The 24,070-nt window shown below is 38.4% G+C and overlaps 1 protein-coding gene across 1 annotated transcript in view; it reads left to right on the top strand.

The window, feature by feature from the left end:
* LOC126268197 (NTF2-related export protein) overlaps positions 1-23,814 on the top strand; it is a 47,682-nt gene extending 23,868 nt beyond the window's left edge. The window contains exons 2-4 of the mRNA XM_049973817.1: positions 3,123-3,203; positions 12,515-12,659; positions 23,503-23,814. Coding sequence (XP_049829774.1) covers positions 3,123-3,203; positions 12,515-12,659; positions 23,503-23,669 — 393 coding nt within the window. The 3' untranslated portion in view covers positions 23,670-23,814. The remainder of the gene's footprint in view (positions 1-3,122; positions 3,204-12,514; positions 12,660-23,502) is intronic.
* Positions 23,815-24,070: the final 256 nt, after the last annotated feature.

The raw sequence follows: 24,070 nt of genomic DNA, 5'->3' as shown, positions 1-24,070 counted from the left end.
CACCCTATTGGAAAGAGGATTGTCTTATGCTGTCTACACGTCGGTCATACTAGGCTCCCCCATTGCTTCCTCTTGGGGAATGATCTACCCCCACAATATGGCTGTGGAGCCAGGCTGTTAGCACCCCATTTATTCGTTGAATGTCCCCCTTCTTTTGGGCCTTTGTACTAAGTATAGCCTTCCATATTCCTTGTCTTTAATATTTGCAAATGATTCAAGGATGGTGGAACTAGTCCTGAGTTTCCTACAAGAAAGTGGATTTTATTTTCAGTTGTAATGTTTTACTTTGCTCCTAAAGCAGAGGCAGAGTTGTGGTTATAGTTGGGGCCTCTCTTCGTGTTTTCTAGGTCTGGGATCCATGACCAGTATCCCATGCAAAGACCACTCTTTTATCTGTCAGTTTTTTCTAGTTTTTAGATTTGGTCTGCCCTTTTATGCCTTCTACTGTGTGTATTTTAACTTCGTAGCTTTATAATTTGATCTCACTGACTGGATCCGCCCATTTTTAGTGTACCTTCTATCTTATTCAAGTACTTTTGAATTGGAGGACGGATGACCTCGCCGTTTAGTCCCATAACCCCCGCTCAGTCAATTAAGTCTGGGGTAGTGCCTGTGTGTGAAGGCCTTGGTGAGACCCTAAGCATAGTGGGCAAAGGAGTTCTTGTCACAGTAGATAAACCTTCCCTGGGTGGCCATCATGTATGGGAAAGGATTTTTTGGTGCAGGTCAGCACCCAGGAATGTGGCACGCTGGGTTGAGGAGGACCAGGTGAAGTGGATGGGAGAGTAGGTGCTTAGGTTCTGAATGAATGAAGATAGGATGTCTTGGTCCTAAGTCCAGATCATGGAGATATCATCAGTGAACCTGAACCAGGCTAGGGTGTTGGCGTTTCAGGAGGTTAGGAAGCTCTCCTCTGTGTGGCCCATAAACAGGTTGGCATAGGAGGGTGCCATTAGTGTGCCACAGATTTGTTTGTATACCTTCCCTTCAAAGAAATAATTGTGGTTATGATAAAGTTAGTAAAGTGTATAATGGATGAGGCAGTATGTGTGGAGTCTGAAAGACATTGGGAAAAGTAGTTTCCAATAACAGTAAGAAATTGGGCATGAGGAATGTTTGTGTATAAGGAGGGGCATCAACAGTGATGAGTAGGGATCCAGGAGGTAGAGCATGGTGATAGTGGAGAGGGCATAGTTGGTATCTTTGATGTTGGAGGGTATATTACGAGCAGTTGGTTGGAGTTGCTGGTCATTGAGGCTCAACATTCTTTCAATGGGGTCACAATAATCAGCTACAATTGGGTGCCCAGGATTATTGGGTTTGCGGATTTTGGGGACCATGTTGAAGATGGATTAGTGGGGTATCATAGGGGTGGAGAAGTAAAAGGATGGAGGGAAGAGGTTCTGGGAACGACCTAAGTCCTGAAGCAGGAATTGGAGGTTATGTTGAACTTTTGGGATGGGATCACTCTGGCAGAGTTTATAGGTGGCAGAGGCTTTCAACCAGATAGTCACTGGGATTCATAACAGCAATGATGGAACTGTTGTCTGCAGATACATGATTAGGCCAGGATTTGTTTTGAGTTTGTGTATGGCTGCCCTTTCTTCTGCTGAAAGGTTGATGTTCTGAGAAAGGGGCCTGGGGAAGGATTGTGAGGCCAATTTGGAGGTAAGGAATTCCTCGAAAGTGATAAATAGTTGGTTTGGTAGGGGGATCATGGTTGGATGGTAGTATGAACTGGGAGAGGCAACTTTCAGTGTTTGGATTAGGTTGGTTTTGGTTGCAGGGATTGGTGACAAAGAAGTGTTTCCAATGCAGGGCAGGGGGAGAGGAGACTAGGTCTTTCACAAGTCCACAGGATTAAATTTGGTTCTAGGGCTAAAGTGGAGGCCTTTGGGTAGGACTGAAACTTCTGTGGGGCAGAGGGTTTTGGTGGAAAGGTTAACAACAGTGTTATGGGAATGTTTCAGATCTGGATTTGGTGAAGTGTTGGTAGGGTGTTCTCTCCATCCACTCATACCAAGCTATCCATCTGCTTTCCTGTCCTCTCCAGATTGCTGCTTCTGCTCCATGTGACAGTTGCATTGCAGGCCAAATTGCCGGAGGTGGCAGTTTCTGTCTGTGTGTGTGTGTGTGTGTGTGTGTGTGTGTGTGTGTGTGTGTGAGGTATGCTTGCTTTTGCGAATGGAAGCATTTGTGTTTCCTTTTCTGATGAAGGCTGTGCTGAAAGCTTATGTGTAAGCATCTTTTCATTGTGTCTGTCTGCAACTTAATGTGTCATCTTTACGGTAAGTAGCAATCTGCCTTTTGCTTTTATTGTTGATATTCCAAATTGGAGTTCCATTGTTTCAATAACTGGTTCAGTTAAGTATATTTTGTCAAGTGGAAAACCATACAAAGTAATAAGTGCCTCAGCTCCAGTTAATATTTTTAATATTTATTCATTCTACTTATTTTGAATTTACAACACATTTTTAATGAGAACATAAACAGAAATGCAAACCAAAATCAAAATTCATTACAGAAAAACCATACAAAATGTCAGAATGTGTAAGATGAGAAGCAGAATAAAAACTGTAAATAGTAATATATACAGTGGAAACACAGTATGATGAAGCCGTTTCCGTGCATATATGGATATTTGTGTACACACACACGCGCCAACACACACACACTAACTCACTCACTTAGGTACATCACTAAAATCTTAATAATGTATGCAAAGTTCTGGTTGAGAATTACGAGTTATTTAGAAATAAAGGAAATGACGTACCAAAACGCAGAAGCACTATGTCGTCAATAGGTACACAAACAAAAGGCACAGGGTTTTACTAGCTGTCGGAATGCACTTCCTTTTTCAAGCTTGTAGGAAAATGTGTATGCATGCGCGTGCACACACACACACACACACACACACACACACACACACTGAAATTGCATGATATAAGCTGGGCATTAGTGGTATATGACCCTGTTATCTGTCTGTCAGGATTGTTTCCCCCATACTCTCTATGTCTTGAATTTGGAGTAAAAGCTCCCTCCTTCCCTTTTCCTCTTTTTACAACTAATAGTGTTTAGTTTTGTAATTTAATTATGTTCTAAAATAATTATAAAATTTGCAGGACGCAAAGGTAGATCAAGCTTGCAGAACTGCTGAGGAATTCACGAAGTTGTACTATGAAAGTGTGGATAAAAGGAGGCATGTAAGTAATTTAGTGTTTGACTGAAATTTTCACATTGAATTGAAAAGAAGAAATATATTGTGCAACTAAGCATTTATTTCATGAAATTAAGCATTGTATATGGCAATTCCCTCAACATCACCCGACTTAAATCGACTACATTCCATTATCCTCATTTTGCTTTTGTTGATGTTCATCTTATATCCTTCTTTCATTCCGTTCAACTGCTCTTCCAAGTCCTTTGCGGTCTCTGACAGAATTACAATGTCATCAGCGAACCTCAAAGTTTTTATTTCTTCTCCATGGATTTTAATACCTGCTCCGAACTTTTCTTATGTTTCCTTTATTGCTCAATATACAGATTGAATAACATCGGGGATAGGCTACAACTCTGTCTCACTCCCTTCCCAACCACAGCTTCCCTTTCATACCCCTCGACTCTTATAACTGCCATCTGCTTTCTGTACAAATTGTAAATAGTCTTTCGCTCTCTGTATTTTATCCCTGCCACCTTCAGAATTTGAAAGAGAGTATTCTAATCAACATTGTCAAAAGCTTTCTCTAAATCTACAAATGCTAAAAACATAGGTTTGCCCTTCCTTAATCTTTCTTCTAAGATAGGTCGTAGGGTCAGTATTGCCTCACGTGTTCCAACATTTCTATGGAATACAAACAGATCTTCCCAGAGGTCGGCTTCTATCAGTTTTTCCATCTGTCTGTAAATAATTCCTGTTAGTATTTTGCAGCTGTGACTTATTACACTGATAGTTCGGTAATTTTCACATCTGTCAACACCAGCTTTCTTTGGGATTGGGATTATTATATTCTTCTTGAAGTCTGAGGGTATTTCGCCTGTCTCATACATCTTGCTCCCCAGATGGTAGAGTTTTGTCAGGACTGGCTCTCCCAAGGTTGTCAGTAGCTCCAATGGAATGTTGTCTACTCCGGGGGCCTTGTTTCGACTTAGGTCTTTCAGTGCTCTGTCAAACTCTTCACGCAGTATCATATCTCCCATTTCATCTTCATCTACATCCTCTTCCATTTCCATAATATTGTCCTCAAGTACATCGCCCTTGTATAGGCCCTCTATATACTCCTTCCACCTTTCTGCTTTCCCTTCTTTGCTTAGAACTGGGTTTCCATCAAAGCCCTTGAGATTCATGCAAGTGGTTCTCCTTTCACCAAAGGTCTCTTTAATTTTCCTATAGGCAGTATCTATCTTACCCCTAGTGAGATAAGCCTCTACATCCTTACATCTGTCCTCTAGCCATCCCTGCTTGGGGAGCAAAATAACTGATGATGGTCGAAGTAGAGAGGATATAAAATGTAGACTGGCAATGGCAAGGAAAGCGTTTCTTAAGAAGAGAAATTTGTTAACATCGAGTATTGATTTAAGTGTCAGGAAGTCATTCCTCAAAGTATTTGTATGGAGTGTAGCCATGTATGGAATTGAAACGTGGACATTAAATAGCTTAAACAAGAAGAGAATAGAAGCTTTAGAAATGTGGCGCTACAGAAGAATGCTGAAGATTAGATGGGTAGACCACATAACTAATGAGGAAGTATTGAATAGGATTGGGGAGAAGAGAAGTTTTTGGCACAACTTGACCAGAAGAAGGGATCGGTTGGTAGGACATGTTCTGAGACATCGAGGGATCACCAATTTAGTATTGGAGGGTAAAAATCGTAGAGGGAGACCAAGAGATGAATACACTAAGCAGATTCAGAAGGATGTAGGTTGCAGTAGGTACTGGGAGATGAAGAAGCTTGCACGGGATAGAGTAGCATGGAGAGCTGCATCAAACCAGTCTCAGGACCGAAGACCACAACAACAACATATGGCAATACGTCTGTCAATAGATAACTTTTAACGAAAGACAATAAACTTTGTGGCATGTTTTTGACATGTTCTGAAGATTCGCCTTCAGGTCATTTAAATTATGTTTCACTTTTTTAAGTAAGTGCTGCCAGACAATAGGTATGTTATGATTTCCAATTATGTGAAAATGCCTTCCCCCAATCCCATTTGTCAGATACAATCACAAAACTTGCTGCTAGACTAAAACTCTTGAGATGTGACACTGGAACCTCTCCTTTTGTGGATAATGTTCTTACCAGATAAGCTACTGAGGCATAACTCACAATTTGGCCTCATTGCTTCACTTCTACGAGTACTTCTCTCCTGGTTTGCAAATTTACTCGTGTGTATATTGATGGACTGGCACTCTCCTAAACAGGAACTGACATGTCTGTCGTATTTTATTATAAATATTCATACTAAGAACAACATACCTTGGTCAGCAGCAGAGTGAAATTGGCCAAATATGTAAATACTTAACAGAAGAAATTAAAATATCTAAAATCCACTCCAAATGAAATTCAGTGAGGTGGATTTGTATTTGGGAAGGGCAGATGGTTCAAATCCTCACATGGCTATAGATTTATAGTTTGATTTTCATTTTTCAGAATATGCCTCTGAAGTTAATTGAAAGAGAGAAGATGCCGACTAAATATTACACCAGTAGAAATATATAATGAACAGGAAAATTCACCATGGTAGTACAGAATGTTCATAAGTTAAAAGATGGCACACATGTCATGAATTAGTGAATGGCTGAAAAAGACAATTCAGTGAGTGAGATCAAATTGTTACAAGTTGTTAAAATTGTACGTTTAAAGTAAATCACTGTACAGATGTGATGTACCTCCTAGCAAAGCTGGAAGTGTTTCAAATACGGTGTTGTGTATGGATGATGGATGGATCAAGTGTGAAATGAAGAGGTGCAGGAAAAAATAGAACTTGTGTGCCAGAAGAAACATGAGCGGGTGGGATCTGGCTATGAAACTCAAGAAACTTGTAACGCACAGAAAAAGGTAAGGATGCGCGCGGAAAGTAAACAGGCTGCCTGTGCATATGGCCCAGCGTGAGACAGTTTGACCTAGTGCGGAAAATACCCCCTTTTTATTTAATGAGGCAGCACACAACACAGGTGACTGCACCGACAGGTGCAGCCCCGCATCTGCCACCGAGCCGGAATTAACTAGACATTCTTTGCCCACTTTCGATACGCCGATTGGGAAAGCGCTGTTCTGACAGAATCGACGTGCATGCCCTGCAATCTTTCTCAAATGGTTGTAAGGAAATTAATCAGCAAAAAAATTGATTTTAACGTTACTTTTAGCATTATGTGTCAGCTTCATGATGAAGTGCCCAAAATTTCAATAACAGTTATACTTAATGTGATATTCACATTTAAGTACAACACTTTGAGAAATTCGAAAAGTTTGAAATGAAAAATAGGAGTTACTATGATTCGTTATTGGTGCATATTACACCATATGAAATTTAGTTAAAATATTGCAGTTTCATCTACATCTACATTTATAATCCGCAAGCCACCCAACGGTATGTGGCGGAGTGCACTTTACGTGCCACTGTCATTACCTCCCTTTTCTGTCCCAGTCGCGTATGGTTCACGGGAAGAATGACTGTCTGAAAGCCTCCGTGTGTGCTTGAATCTCTCTAATTTTACATTCGTGATCTCCTCAGGAGGTATAAGTAGGAGGAAGCAATATATTCGATACCTCATCCAGAAACGCACCCTCTCGAAACCTGGCGAGCAAGCTACACCGCGATGCAGAGTGCCTCTCTTGCAGAGTCTGCCACTTGAGCTTGCTAAACATCTCCGTAATGCTATCACGGTTACCAAATAACCCTGTGACGAAACTTGCCGCTCTTCTTTGGATCTTCTCCATCTCCTCTGTCAACCCGCCCTGGTACGGATCCCACACTGACGAGCAATACTCAAGTATAGGTCGAACGAGTGTTTTGTAAGCCACCTCCTTTGTTGATGGACTACATTTTCTAAGGACTCTCCCAATGAATCTCAACCTGGTACCCCGCCTTACCAACAATTAATTTTATATGATCATTCCATTTCAAATCGTTCCGCGCGCATACTTCCATATATTTTACAGAAGTAACTGCTATAAGTGTTTGTTCCGCTATCATATAATCATACAATAAAGGATCCTTCTTTCTATGTATTCGCAATACATTACATTTGTCTATGTTAAGGGTCAGTTGCCACTCCCTGCACCAAGTGCCTATTCGTTGCAGATCTTCCTGCATTTCGCTACAATTTTCTAATGCTGCAACTTCTCTGTATACTACAGCATCATCTGCGAAAAGCCGCATGGAACTCCCGACACTATCTACTATGTCATTTATGTATATTGTGAAAAGCAGTGGTCCCATAACACTTCCTTGTGCCACGCCAGAGGTTACTTTAATGTCTATAGCTGTCTCTCCATTGATAACAACATGTTGTGTTCTGTTTCCTAAAAACTCTTCAATCCAACCACACAGCTGGTCTGATATTCCGTAGGCTCTTACTTTGTTTATCAGGCGACAGTGCGGAACTGTATCAAACACCTTCCAGAAGTCAAGGAAAATAGCATCTACCTGGGAGCCTGTATCTAATATTTTCTGGGTCTCATGAACAAATAAAGCGAGTTGAGTCTCACACGATCGCTGTTTCTGGAATCCATGTTGATTCCTACAGAGTAGGTTCTGGGTCTCCAAAAATGACATGATACTCGAGCTAAACACATGTTCTAAAATTCTACAACAGATCGACGTCAGAGATATAGGTCTATAGTTTTGCGCATCTGCTCGACGACCCTTCTTGAAGATTGGGACTACCTGTGCTCTTTTCCAATCATTTGGAACCTTCCGTTCCTCTAGACTTGCGGTACACGGCTGTTAGAAGGGAGGCAAGTTCTTTCGCGTACTCTGTGTAGAAACGGATTGGTATCCCCTCAGGTCCAGTGGACTTTCCTCTATTGAGTGATTCCAGTTGCTGTTCTATTCCTTGGACACTTATTTCGATGTCAGCCATTTTTTCATTCGTGCGAGGATTTAGAGAAGGAACTGCAGGTGCGGTCTTCCTCTGAGAAACAGCTTTGGAAAAAGATGTTTAGTATTTCAGCTTTACACGTGTCATCCTCTGTTTCAATGCCATCATCATCTCGGAGTGTCTGGATACGCTGTTTCGAGCCACTTACTGATTTAAGGTAAGACCAGAACTTCCTAGGATTTTCTGTCAAGTCGGTATATAGAATTTTGCTTTCAAATTCACTGAATGCTTCACGCATAGCCCTCCTTACACTAACTTTGACATCATTTAGGTACTGTTTGTCTGTGGGGTTTTGGCTGCGTTTAAACTTGGAGTGAAGCCCTCTTTGCTTTCGCAGTTGCTGTAGATTTGGGAGGAGGTCTTTCTCTGTCTCCAATCTTAAATGGAATTTGTGGCACATTCGCTTCTGATCACACATGTACGAGAATGGAATATTAAAACATCCCTCATATGAGATATCGATGTGAGATTTTGGCAAGTGATAGGACGCAAGGATTAAGGTATTTTGGTATATACTTAACATACAGAATTTCCTTATCTGCGGCAATATAGCAGAAGCTATGGCTTTTATTTCAAATTTTTTAACCTAGTACCGTAACTTTTTTTAGGAGTCTCAGCATCTATTGAAAAGAGGATGTGCAAGTATGAAAATAAACATGAAATTTCTTCTCTTACTTTACTGCGAACTGAAACAGTGAAGTTTTCCATAAGTTATTTGCCTGTCTGGTGCCCATTGACAGTTTAATATGACTCTGTGTCAGAATTATGTCACAATAGCTACTGCAAGGCGAGTTTGTCCAAATTATACTGCATTTTAGTAAAAGAAGCTAAATGAAATCTGTCAACAAGAGAAATGTAGCCATTACTTGTAGCTGATGATGCTTCTTGAAATGATAAAAGATTAACTCTTCAGACAAAAATATAGTAAACCATTGTCTTCTTAATAGTGAACAAGTGGAATGGAAACTTACCAAACAATTTTCTCCCTTCATCTGGGAAGTATGAAACTAATTTGCAGCAAATTGTATACCATCTTTTTGTTCCTTTCAACATTCGGAGTAAAGTGCTGATCTTCTTCTTCACATCTTTTGATATGTTAAAGATAGATTATATATATTTATAATCTATTTTAATATTAATGAGTAGTCTCAAACAGTCCATAAAGTAATGAATATGATATTTTTGGAACCTTTTGTCCACAGATAAACAGACATCAATTTTATTTTCTAATAGGGCAGTGCTGGTGGTTTTTTTGCTGCGTAGATCCAGTAAAACATTTTGTAATTCTGAAGCTGTGAAGACACTGATAACTTGAAGAACCTTGTCAACTATTCATCAGAGTCAATATCACTGGAGAATTAAAATAGATTGTAGTAAGCAGATTTACTTCCTCACTCTGTACAGGAATAGGAACGGGTTGCAGGATTCCCCTGAAATTGCAAGAGAATTGGCAATTTTTTTTTATCTGAGTTGCTAAACTCTCTCCACCCCCAACAGTTATCAGTGACAAGTTTTGAGTGACACACGCATTTATCTAATTACCCCATTAAATCTTGCTTTTGCCAAAACATAGTATTAATAGCACAAACTCACCTTTCAATAGCTATTGCAACAGAATTCTGAAACCGTGTGTCTTATTAAAGAAGCAATAAGCTGCTAGAGAGGTCAGTTCCACATGAAAATTCTCATTGCGTCAGTTTACTGTAACGTAAGAGATCAAATTTCACATTAATTTTCAAACTGGCAAATTATCTTTTGATTGGCTATTAATGGCTTTTCAAAAATCACAGCACTTGATTGGGGGAAAAGAAGACAAATAAAAACTGTAACTTTGGCTGTATTGAGGTAGGTAAGAAGGTTCCATATTGCTGCATTTGGCCAAAATCTCATTGTGATATTTCGAATGGTTTAGGAGATATATTATGAATATTTCATTCTTGCGTGCATGCATTCGGAAGTGAATGTGCTGCGTAAATTCCTTTTTTTCGAGACTGGAGAGACAGTCAGACACTTCCTCCTAAGTCTAAAAAAAGTTCAATATCTTAGCAAACTTTCACTCGCAACAACTCATGGTATAATATGCACCAAACACAAAATCATAGTGACCCGTATTTTTCATTGCAAACTTTTTCAAATTCAGTGCAGCATCTTACTTAGGTCTAAACGTGAATGCCACAATACGTATGACGATTAGTGAGATGATAGGCAGTTCACCACGAAGCTGACAAATAAAACTATACATAATATAAAAATCAATTTTTTTATGAATAGTTTCTGTAAAACTATGTAAGAAAGACTGAAGAGTTAAATGAGCGTGCATGACATTCTGCTAACGAGACTGCTGCACCTTGATACGCAGGCTAACTAGCATTCCGTGTGTGCACTCGTAGGTGCATAGAGCTACTTGTCCAGGTGTGGTCATTAAAAATATGTTGTTGAACTGACCACTGTGATGATGCTTTTTTCATTCTTATGTGCAACTAAAAGCATATAAACTGGCAATGAATTTTCTTTAAAGTCCTGATCATCGGTCTTGAGCTTCCTACAAATAAGCATAACACTATAGAATTTTGCATAATGTGTACTGTTGTTAAATTATGTTACACATAGCAGATTATTTTTATGTCTTCCCTCTGCGATAATGATGATAGACTGCCATATCCTTGTCCAATTAGACCTGTAAGTAATTAAAATCCTGAAAATATTAATTATGTTTTCTGTTCTGAAACTGTAATCCTGACATGCTCATTATTTTTATAAAAATGATATGTGGATGAGTAATGCTGCTGCTGCTGCCACCACCACCACCACCACCACCACCACAACTACTGAGTATAGGGACAGGAGACATGGTTAATGCAGCAACATATTTAGAAGAGAGATTATGTCCTATTTTTCACTGGTACCCTCTGCACTGTGCTGCAGTGGATACTGTGCCAAAGATTGTAACCCTAATTGCATGTACATGATTCAGTTGGAGAAAGTCTTTCTTCTTCCTTGCTTAGGGCATATCATAGCATTCACTTTACTTTTGATTCTAATGATACACATTTTGCATTACTAATCATTATTAGCTGTTAAAAGGATTGTATTACGTCCAAGCAGTAGCAGTGTGAGTAAGCAATTTATTTAAGACACCAGCTTAGCAACATAGAAACCCTGTTCAGTGCTAATGTCTTGTGAACACACAGTACACATTTTATGTGGATATTTGCTGTTCATAACGAATCAGTGGTTCCACATCAGCTTCTTTAACTTTTGGTTCATGTGTACTCCATGAAACTTGCAAGGCAAAGGAGGAGCTCATTTCAATGTACTCAAAATACTTCACAGTTCATTTGTGGGAAGAGCAGGCTGAGTGATCTTATCATAATTAAACTGACTGACTGGTATCATCAGTCTCACAGTGGGTAATATTACTCCCTTCATGTTATGAATGTAGCAAACAACTACTGCTCAATAGGCAGTCATGCCACAGTTCACATGTTGCCTACTATCTGCAACATTCCTTTCTGTTTGATACATACAGGCAAATGGGAATTCTATTTTAACATCACCATAGCTTGAATACATTGGTTGTGTAAGCTAACAATAAATTGTTTGATTGTACCCTACTAACATGGCTAATGACAGTATCATGAAATGTATAGGTTGCTAGGCCAGACGGAGAGCATTGTTCAGTCTGGCTGCTGTGACCAGAGACAGTAGTCATGTGTCTCAGCTTTGCCTGCTTGATTGTGTGTGTGTGTGTGTGTGTGTGTGTGTGTGTGTGTGTGTGTGTGAGAGAGAGAGAGAGAGAGAGAGAGAGAGAGAGAGAGAGAGAGAGAGCGCTACTTTAGAAGAAGGCCTTTAGCAATCATTTTGTTGTACCTGTCTGTGACTCAGCATCTCCTCTCTATTGTGATTAGCTACCATACCATAGTATATTGATATAGTCCCCAGTAGCATATGTTGACAAATTACACTTACATTTATTTTCTGCAATGATTTGCTGTTTTCCCCGGTTGTTCCAGTTCATTTTTTTTCCATGAGTCAACACTCTCAAGAGTGGCAGATGTCTTGGAAGACAATGAAGTGCACACTGTTCTGAAATTGAGGCACCATAATGCTTCCATTCTTATGCATTTTTTAGAACCAAAGTAGTTCTGTTATAATGAAGATTAGATGCCACCTTTGCTGTTATTGCTTGATTTGCAAGTGTTTTTATGTACTGCATTTTGTGACTTGGCTGAAATTAGCCTTACAGACTGTAGTACCCCATGTGAGGATAATAATGATCTTAGTTTTCTGTTACTTCAGAAGGAGTGTATATGATATTAATAATATCTATCTTGGTTACAATGTAGAGTATAAATGAAGCACTGCCTGTGGACTTGTTTGTTCTGTTTTACAGCTCATGTTTCTGTTTTTCAGCTGATGTCCAAATATTATTTAGATACTGGGATCCTTTCTTGGAATGGAAATGGAACTGTTGGGAAAGACCAAATTCAGAAGTTCTATGAGCAGTTACCGTCTACAGAACATAGATTGACATCACTTGATGCTCAACCAGTAATAGGTAAATAAATTGGCATAAATTTTGTTCAGGACAATTTTATTACCTTAGTCTGAGAATAGGTCTACAGTAAAGAAAGATGCATGCCAGCTAAGACAACAGTCAGTAAAATTACAGAAAAAAACTGTCTGGTCATTTGTTGACAGTCACAATAAACAGATTCAGATTCCTTTGTCCAGGAATGGTTTAGAAGGAATTGAGCCTTTTGAGGTATAAGTGGAGAAATCATTCAAGAATTTGGATCAAGGTATAAAGCAGCGGGTAGGATAATAATTGTTTGGACCTGTCATGTTCTGTGTTTGACCAGGCATTAGGGTGATGATGTGGTACCCCTTGAACGGTACAATTTGCATCAGCATTTTTCCATTCTTTTTTCCTACAGAAGAACCTGTGGACACAAAGTTAGTGTTCTTGTCAGGATTTTTTCATGTAGAAGGCTGAAACTGTATGATAAATTGAAAAATTGCTTGTATTTGATTTCCACTAGTGTACTACATGCCAAGCAGAATTGTTGTAGTTTTTTTATACTTATGGTACGTGAAGTTTCAGAACTGAAATATACCATGTTTTATGGCATGTGTGTGAAGTGTAAAATACAAAACAATAAAAAAATCAGTTTATAACTTTTTTAACTCTTCAGTCTTTTGTAACAGATGTGTAACTAAGAATTTTTGTTTGCAATGAGGAGGAGATTTTTATGTGCTGTATATAATTAGAAATAAGAGGACACACATTTTTCTTAAAAATGACAATTAGCTGTGTTAATTTGCATATATTTTATGAATTCTATATTTAAATGATACAGGTATTCAAACTTTACAGATCTAGTAATTACCAGTCTCATATGCATTATGTATTTTACGGGTCATGGAAATGCTCCTAGAACATGCACGTTTGTTTAAAAATTTGATTCCATATGGAATTGAACAAGGAGCGAGCACTCTACCACAGAGCCATGCTGCTCATCAAAAAATATATTTTAGTATATTAAACATAATTGGAAAAATTTCAAAGTCGATTTTCTCAAGAATATTTCAGTGTTGCATCAAACTGCTTTGGGAGAGGTATGTTTGAGTTCTGAACTTCATGTACTACAAATATAAAAAATTACAAAAATCTGATTGCCATGCGATCACTTTGTTAGTTGAGGTGGGACTGACATTTGTGTAAAAATTATCATTACAATTTAAAAGACCTGCCAAACAATGGTTTTCTCTTAATTTATTTTTTGTGCAATAATTTTGTTTTGTCTATAAGATTAGTGAGATGCACATAACATACGCTATGTGATCGAAAGTATCTGGACACCTGCCTGAAAAATACTTACAAGTTCGTCGCGCCCTCCATCAGTAACACTGGAATTCAGTATGGTGTTGGCCCACCCTTAGCCTTGATGACAGCTTCCTCTCCTGCAGGCATATGTTCAATCAGGTACTGGAAGGTTTCTTGGGGAATGGCAACCCATTCTTTGTGGAATGCTGCACTGAGGAGAGGTATTGATGTAGGTCGGTGAGGCGAGGCACGAAGGCAGCATTCCAAAACATCCCAAAGGTGTTCTCTAGTGTTCAGGTGAGGACTCTGTGCAGACCAGTCCATTACAACGATGTTTTTGTCGTGTAACCACTCCTCCACAGGCCAAGCATTATGAACAGGTGCTCGATCGTGTTGCTCAGTTGCCGTCCCCAAATTGTTCTTCAACAGTGCAAAGCAAGAAGATACTTAAAACATCAATGTAGGCCTGTGCTGTGATAGTGCCATGCAAAACAACAAGGGTGCAAGCCCCCTCCATGAGAAACAAGATCACACTATAACACCGCCACCTCTGAACTTTACTGTTGACACTACTCACACTGGCAGATGACGTTCACCGGGCATTCGGCACACCCACACCCTGCCATCGGATTGCCACATTATGTACTGTGATTCGTCACTCCATACAGCGTTTTTCCACTGATCAATCATCCAATGTTTACGGTCCTTACACCAAGTGAGGCGTCCTTCGGCATTTACCGGTCTGATGTGTGGCTTGTAAGCAGCTGCTCGACCATGAAATTGAAGTTTTCTCACCTCCTAACTGTCATAGTACTTGCAGTGGATTCTGATGCAGTTTGGAGTTCCTGTGTGATGGTCTGGATAAATGTCTGCCTATTACGCATTACGACTTTCTTCAACTGTCTGTGGTCTCTGTCTGGCAAGAGATGAGGTCGGCCTGTACACTTTTGTGCTGTACACGTCCCTTCACATTTCCACTCCATTATCACATCAGAAACAGTGGACCTAGGGATGTTTAGGTCTGTGGAAATCTTGCATACAGACATATGATGTAATTGACTCCCAATCACCTGACCATGTGAAGTGAGTCCATGAGCTGATTGGTGACTCCATGGAGTGTTCTGTACACTATGACCAAATAGTGGATAGAATTGGAAGGAGAATCAGCATTGATTGTATTTTTTGTTTTATTATTCACAAAATCGATTTTCGGTCACTTAGTGATCATCCCCAGTGCTGTAATATACATTTAAAATTGGTAGGCACTGGTATCAACAGTTTATGTGATCACTCTAAGCTTATTGATACCAGTGCCTACCAATTTTAAATGTATATTACAGCACTGAGGATAGTCACTAAGTGACCGAAAATCAATTTTGCGGATAATAAAACAAAAAATACAGCCAATGCTGATTCTCCTTCCAATTCTATCTGAGTCCATGAGTGCCGCGGAGCTTTCTCACGATATCTAATGACTACTGAGGTCGCTGATATGGAGTACCTGGCAGTAGGTGGCAGCACAATGCACCTAATATGAAAAACATTTGTTTGTGCTGGTGTCCCGATACTTCTGGTCACATAATGTATGTACATGCAGGGCTATAGCTAGGATTTTGCCAGAAAGGTGGGGGATTGGTCCAGTTTGTTAAAGAGCATCTTCAAAAGTCCTATGTTTCTCATTTATTCTGAAAACACATTTATTTTTTAATTTAGTGTAAATAATTTGCTTTCAGGAGGCTCTCAGTTTCGAGAGGCTTTCATACAAATAGTATTTGGTCTATAAAATTAAGAAAGAAAAGCTTTTCTTAAAAAAGGTATAACATATATTCTCTTCAATATAGTACCCAAATGCACAGTTAAGTATTTCATTATGTGGCAATATGATAACTTCTTTCTATTGCAAAATGAATTAAAATTCTAATATAAAGTATTTTCTCTTTGCTAACAAAACACTGCTCAGTCATGTAACATAAGGTTCACTCTCGTAAAACAGAAGAATCTAAAACATTGGGTTGAAACTTATAAAGTTCAAACCTCTCTTGACAATAGCTATTTTTCTCCTTCTACTATCTTGTATTTAAGTTTACAACTTATCTGAAACGAAGTGTGAGAATTCCTTCAATACATAAAGTGTACCAAGTTCCTCAGTTCAGTCTCAAATTTTATTAAAGTATCTTTCATTTAATTGCATTTCTTCAAGTTTCTCAAGTGATGAACTTCATTAAAAATTATTATTTGAACAGTCAACTTGAAACAGTAGCAATCAAATTTATTTATAAAACAAAACAAACTACAGAAGTGTTATCAACTACAGTTTTGGGATCTTAGCATTGATTTCAGCTAGACCTCTAATGTTTGCAACCTCATAAATGAGTTGGTATTTATTCATGATAATTTGGTTATACAGTCTGTGATGCTAATAAACTCCTCTACAACATAAGTTGTCATTTATCACATTTAATTTGTTTTAGAAATGAATGAATTATAGACTGAGCTATCACATACCCCTTCTGCTCTCCACAAGCTACTCCTCATTGTTCCATATCGGAACTGGTTTTCATAATTGAGTACCATCTGGGCAACCAGATTGGAATGATATTTTCCCACGTGGGCTACCAACGATAGAATTTTGTGCAACTTTTTTTAAAGAAATGCAACAATCACCATTTGCACGATGTTTTTGTTAACCAGCGTGAGGTTTGGGCTACACTGGCAAATCAAAGCATATTTTTGTGCATTTATTCGTATTTAATGTTATTTGTAAGGATGTTTTCCACTCCACTACCTTGTATAATACTGAAACCCCAAAGTTCTGCCAGTCTCCAAATAAAGACTTCAGTACTGACATTAAACTGCTATATGTAGGTAATTAGGCTGTTATAGTGGTGCATATGTATTTTTAACTTACCTTAGTGCAAATGGACGAATAAAATCCATTTTCTTCTTCTTTCTTGCTACAAACTTATCCATAATTAGAAGGTACCATAACAGCACAAAATCAATAAATGATAGCACTTAGATTAAATTCAACTGCAAGTAAGAACTTACCTGATTAACAAAACAACTACTGAGCTCAAGTAAAGGCAACAATGCCAGTAGTTGTCTTAGCTAAAGGAGGGATGGTAACAGCAACTAGTGGTATGGATAGTTAATTTATCGATGGCCTTGACTATCAATACTGCATACCACTTTTTCATTGTATGAATGAAAATCAAAATATCTTACAGATTTGCTACATGGCAAATATAATACACGTAATTTCAGTTAGGTGATAGGGGTGTCCGGACCCCAAGACCCTCCCTTTGGCTATGTCCTTTTCGTACCTGCAGCCCCAAACATGTGCTGTACTCTTTGGTCCAATGGAAACTGAATGGATTACTTCAACAGTAACTGTACAGCAGTTGCTCATTTGTTTAAATTGTATCTATGTATCTTCCGCAATCCAAATCCATCAGAGATTTCATCTTTGCAGACTTCTTTGTTGATATTCATTCCCTTAAAAACATGTGTATTTTAATGACCAAATGGAGTCACTATATTCACTTAATTATTCTTCTTCTGGTTAGACAATGTACATGTTTTACATTACAATATCTTCGCTGGCCCATTTCTTAATTTTAACACTTCTTTAGTCAAAGTTCGTGTTTCGGCTGCTACTGGCAGCTGCTTTGACTGAGAACAAACTAGACTATATGCACCTTATTGCCATCTGTTTTGCAGAGGAAACACTTCAGGAACAGCACATCCACAGTAGGAAACAAAATAGTGTCCATTCTGAGTGAGATGCTACATAGCACCAATGTTAAGATGCTGTTTATTTGGATCATTGTAATTTACCGTAGATACACCTGTGACATATGGAGGGGGGGGGGGGGGGCATGTTTCTATTCGTGTTTCATATGCTGTGTGCCAGTGTTGTCAAGAGTGTTTCTTGGGCTCTCCATTGCCCAGTGATGAAATAGATCCCATTTATTCATGTAATCTTTGCAATGCCTGTTCTTTTCCAGATTGTTTTTCGTGTTCCTATTTTTTTCTGTAATAGTTTGTTATTCAATCCTTCTATTTTTCATTGTTGATGTACAGTCTTTGGACAAGGACACTTCTGGGATTCCTCTGTTATGTAAGGCAGCTTTCAGTTTTTATAAAGAAAAACCTAATAATTATAGAGTGAATTTTGGGAATTATTAACCTAGTCAGTTTCTTACCTTCCAACCTTAGCATAACTGCCCCTGGACTTAAGGCTATGCTACAGACCAGTTTTAAATTCTACTCTACTCCCACAATTCAAGAATACAAGGCTTTTCAATGGGCCAGCACTGCCTGTACAATGGCTCCTTAAATTGTGCGTGATTGAATAGAGTAGCATGGAGAATAGGCAGTTTTCCTGTATTAAAAATGTAGTTCAGATTGTTGTTATTCTGATCAGTTATAACATTTAAGTAGCATTTACAGTCATTATTCTCACAGTATAGTATTTTTATGTTATTAAAGCTTAAAAATCATTAAATATAAAGATCTGGTCATGTGATCGAAAACACTGTGTTACTGGCTGAAGCTCTGATGACGTCATAGGAGTAAGACGAAGCTATACTCACATTATAGGAGCATTAGCTGAAGTTACAGGGTTTTTACTTACTTTTACTGTGAACAGCTTAGCTGTTTAGTGATGGAAAATGCAGTTACAACTTTTACTTAACAATAAAAAGGAATTATGTGAATGCTGATAGTGGAAGCCTTGCAAAAATTGATGCATTTATGCCTCACCCATTTAGAGCAGTGATATTTGCAACGATGGACATTCTTTTCCTCACTCCTGGCAACATCATTAAACTTGCTCAAAACAAAAGAGTTTTAGAACTTTTGCAAATGTGTCTGTATATTATAATTAAATTCTTGACTGTCAGTCAAGAGCTATGACCCAAAACACAACAAAATTAGTCTTGGTAAAACTTAGTGCTGATTTCCTGTTTAAAAGACACTCAGCAGAGACACAGCATACTTTAGGTGTTCTGTGGCACAACAGATAGTGCATTCAGCTGTAGTGAAAGAGGTCACATGTTCGAAACGTGGAAGGATCATATATTTTTAAAGTTTTATATGAAATACGAAAATAGCATCAGCAAGCACTGATAGTAGCAGTTGTTTTGATTGTCGGCTGTATTATACAGGGTGTTTATAAATGAATATCAGGGTTTTAAGGCTTTATAATATTTATTACATTAAACTTACAGTAATAAATGATATGTCAAATGAACGAGCAACTCAAACTGTCGTGTTTGCCATCAGTGTGCATGCGCAGTGCCTAATGTTTCCGCCGCAATCTGCCAGACAGCAGTAGTAGCGAAGATGGCGACTAGTGAACAGAAAGCGTTTTGTGCTTTGCAGTTTCCAAAGACTGAATCTGCAGTTACTGTGCAATGTGCACTCCGGCTGAAGTTTGGTTTTGATCCTCCAAGTGATGATAACATTCGTAGATGGTATCATCAATTTGAAGATGATGGCTGCCTTTGTAAAGGGAAAAGCACAGGACAACGAAGAGTTAGTGGAGAGACTGTTGAGCAAGTGAGAGAGTCGTTCATTCGTAGCCCAAAGAAATCAGTCCGGAAGGCTAGTCGTGAATAACAAGTTCCCCTGTCGACTGTTTGGAAAGTTTTAAGAAAACACGTACAATTACGTCCTTACCGTTTATCGCTATTACAGGCTCTAAAGTTGGCAGACTATGTATTAAGTGTCAACTTCGCAAACAAAATGTTGTTTCATGATGATAAAGATTTTCTGGATCATGTTGTCTTCAGTGATGAATCGATCTTTCACCTTAGTGGACATGTTAACACTCACAATGTGCGCATCTGGGGCTCAGAAAATCCTCACGAGGTTGTACAAATGCAACGAGATTCCCCTAAAGTGACTGTGCCTTGTGTCGGATCCCACAGAAAGTTTATGGGCCTTTCTTTTATGGTGAACCTACTGTAACTGACAGTTCTTACATCAGTAGCTCTTCCCTCAGTTGGAAGAAGATGAGCCAGAGAACTTAATTTTCCAGCAAGATGGTGCGCCACCTCACTGGCATAGCAAAGTACGCAATTGGTTGAACTTCTCTGTACTCAAGCACTGGATAGGCTGCAAGGGGCCCAATGACAGGGCTTGCTTCGCATGGCCTCCACGTTCATCCGACCTAACGCCATGCGATTTTTTCCTTTGGGACTTCATCAAAGATTTTGTGTACGTGCCTCCTCTACCAGCAGACCTCCCTGAATTAAGAAACCGGATTGAAGCAGCTGTTGCTTCAATCACTGAAGACACACTTACCAACATTTGGGAAGAACTCAGCTATAGCCTTGATGTGTGGCTCACATTGAACATGTATAAGGTTCTTGGTAAAATTGTTTGAGTTGCTCTTTCATTTTACGTATCATTTATAACTGTAAGTTTCATATAATAAATATTATAAAGCATTAAAACCCCAATATTCATTTATAAACACCCTGTATACAGCTTCGTATTAGTTTTAGTCTGAGAAACGGACAACAGAGGATAAATGCATTTACTTTGGGAACAAAAAATTCACTTTTTCGGAAAGCATTAGTAGTAGTGAAGATATAACCATATGTTCACAGTACAGTGAGGTGTAGGATGATGAGAAAATATGGAGAGATGTAAAAAATGTACAAAACGGATGTGACACAAATGTAAGGGCTGTGATGTTTGTGAGTGTAAAATAACATTAGTGTCAGAAGCACACTTCATATTTATGTAAGATAATGAAACTGCAAAACTTTAAACAATAAGGATCCTAGTTACACACTAAGAAGATATAAACATATTTTTTAATAACGTAAAACGTCACATTAACTAGAAAATATCTTTTTGAAGGTTACATGTGTGAACAGTGATTACAAAAGTAAGTGCATGCAAACAGCAAGGAAAACACAATAATATTCTGTTTCTGGTCAGTGTGGTGAAGTTTTGTACTTGTGGTTTGGTTTTCATTTGAGAAGACTGTTGAGTCATTTTACAAATAAGTTAAAATTTTCTGTCAGGTTGGATTCAAACCAGTTACGTAAAATGACATTTTGCATTAGGAGTTGCTATCCTCTGTTGTAACAATGGAAGATCGTATTTCGGAGATATGTTAATGTTAACTTCACTCTGCAACATATTTTTAATTAAGTTCACGAACTTGTGTGTTTATGTGGTAGAAATTTGCTGGTACAGTGCAACCACATTTTGCACATCTTCTCGTTTTCCAGAACACTCTAAAACAGCTTTTCAGAAGTTTCTGTAGATGGATTAGTACAGTATGGTACTCAAGATGTATACCACCTGGGAAATCTGGGAAAGACCCTGAAATTTTTCGGAATTCCAGGAATTTTTCATTGTTTCAGTTTTCAGTTAGTTTTAGGTAATTTTGACTGGTAAGAACTGATATTCTAGCAAAGAATGTTACTGTATCCTGCTACTGGAGAATAATACTGCAACAATAATATATAAACGAGAGAAAAAGCAAAATAAAACTTTCTTTATTTGCAAAGGAAATGCGCCATATGTCAGCAGCCTTAGGGTGAAGACTATGCAATACTTCGTAACAGTAAACTGCTTTCTATGAGTGTGACATCACAACTGTTTACTTTAGATTTGTTTCAGCAGTTGCCAGCGGGCTCATGTGCATGCATGCACAGTTGACTCGCGTATGAGCAGTACCTTCTCCCATCTACAGCTGCTTGAAGTGTGGTTGTTAGCTGTACTAGCAGCAGCTGCAAGCAGTCAGATGCTAATGAAAAAAAAATTTATAATGCACCCTAGCTGCCAGGTTCGCGCATGTGCAGAGTTGTGTGTGTGTGTGGGGGGGGGAGTCTTCACATGACCCGTGTTTCTGTTAAGTGATTTCGCTTTTTCCTCTTCATTTACAGCTCCCACATCAAATGAAAACAAAATAGATTTCTGTGGCCAGGAGCTATCAAGTGAATTAAAATACACTCGCATAATTACAGAAGGTAAAAATATATTATTAGCTTCAGTTTTCTGATTTTATTTTATTTCCACGTTTCTGGCAGTCAAGCATTAATCACCTTGCTGAACAATGAAGTTATTTTTCTTAATTTGCTAAAGAACTTTGGCTTTATTAATCTTTTCTGCTGAGGCAGTCAGTTTATTTGAAACAAAGTGTTTCATTCCACAGTATTGGCTAGTTCCAATTGTTCACTGAATTTCAAGTGCATGTTTTCATCTTCTGCCATGTGTGACATTATACATATTAATATCCGGGCTTCCTACATAGCCGCAGCTGCGCACATGCAATAATGTCTGTTTTCTGGTGCTCTCTGGCAGCTGCTAAAAGGAACTTATTTCTAACAGTCTCGGGAACGTACTGCGAATGCTGGTTTGAAATGTGCTACTTCCTTGCACACGAGATGAATTATGTTAAGTGTGAGAATGTGGGATGAATTTTGTGAATCACAGAGCATTTGACTCTCGTTTAAAACTTAACACATTGAGGACCAGCCACTAAGAAGAATTTCAAGCCCAGAATATCAGACATTTATGTCATTATTTTAAATGTACTGGCACATTTGTGTGGTGTATCTTAAAGTATAACACAAGCAAAAAAAAAGATCAGTATTACATGTGATAGCTTAGCTTCTCTTGTAGCTATACTATGTATATTAATGCAAACCATTAACATTTTTTTTTGGGTGATTACAACACATGTACTATCCTCTGAATATCTGCTGTCATCGGCAGGTGAGATCACGTGGCATGAGATATGATTGGCTTACAAAAGGGCATCGCAATCTCGATTTCCCTCCCCTTCCCCCTTAATGTGCCGGGAAGTTCTATGCCAGTGTATAAAATGTTACCCATTCAAAAGGATTGATAAGTTTTACATTTCTGGTGGAAAATCTACAGAAAACCTACTGCCACTTAGCACGGAAAAAGTGTATTTTCACCTGGGAAGCAGTGTATTTTTTAACCTGGATATCAGGGGAAAATCCGGGAAGTTTTTTTTTCCTTGTCTGCGTATACACCCTGGGTACTACACACCATTTGTAACACTTTTCTGAAATGTAAAATCCAAAACAATACATCACTGTGAACTAGCATTATGACAGTAGCAGCAGTGAACTAGCCAGTGACGTCACAGGCAACACATGAATCGAATGGAGCATTTTAGCGAACGTCCAAATTATTTGATTTTCATTTCTATTTTTATAAAAGAATATTGAAATTCTAGATGGGAAAAAGCATGTTAGGAGAGTATAATAAAGGAGAGTATAAAAAATAATTAGCTTAACACAATTTCCAGAAAACAGTCAAATGCCATACTTTGTTATAATGGTCTCCTGACTGAAGATCACAAAAAAAAAAAAAAAAAAAAAAAAAAAAGAAGAAGAGAGAAGTAGATTGTAGTAATGAGAAGAATGTCTCTCGATTCATATGTCAGTATTTCTTTAACAGTACTTATATGGGAAGTGCAAGTGAATAGATATGCACCATCAACATGTATTGGCTTCTCAGTATTGTGTAAGATAGTTTATCTTTAACAACTATACTTTTTTAATTCTTTGAATTGCAGATGTTGCAGTCTCTAGTCAGCTTACGTTTGTGGTACAAGTTAGTGGATTTGTGAAATTTCAAGATAAGGCACAAAGGCCATTCCAGCAAAATTTTGTTATAACAGCAGAAGGAGACAAATGGAAAATTGTTAGTGATTGTTTTAGGCTGCAAGAGCCTGTTGCTTAAAAAAAGGGAAAAGACTGACTTACTGTAATAATTAAGTTTGTGTTTTATCTAAGCTAAAAATATAAATTTAAAAAAGTTGTTATTGTTATTTTTACATACTTTGATTAAAAATTATCTCTGCGGAATATCGCAGAAGTGGAAAGTATATTCGTATCGAAATACTAAAATATTGCATTGCTATTTGTGTTACTGAATACTTCCCTCCATCTGTCCCTCCCTTCCTTCGTCCCTTCCACCCCTTCCCCCCCTCTTTTTAAGGGGGGGAAAAAAAACAGAGGGTCAGCACTGCCCTATATTCCAAGTGTGTGTGCGCGCACTCGCACGCTGAAATGAGTGCCTTATGGTTTGAAGCAACCACTCCTAATATTGCAGGGATTTTCTCATTGGCCTGCCTCGTGATG

This window comes from Schistocerca gregaria, chromosome 4 (assembly GCF_023897955.1).
Source record: "Schistocerca gregaria isolate iqSchGreg1 chromosome 4, iqSchGreg1.2, whole genome shotgun sequence".
Classification (NCBI taxonomy): Eukaryota; Metazoa; Arthropoda; class Insecta; order Orthoptera; family Acrididae; genus Schistocerca; species Schistocerca gregaria.
This window is presented reverse-complemented; position numbering and strand designations above follow the sequence as displayed.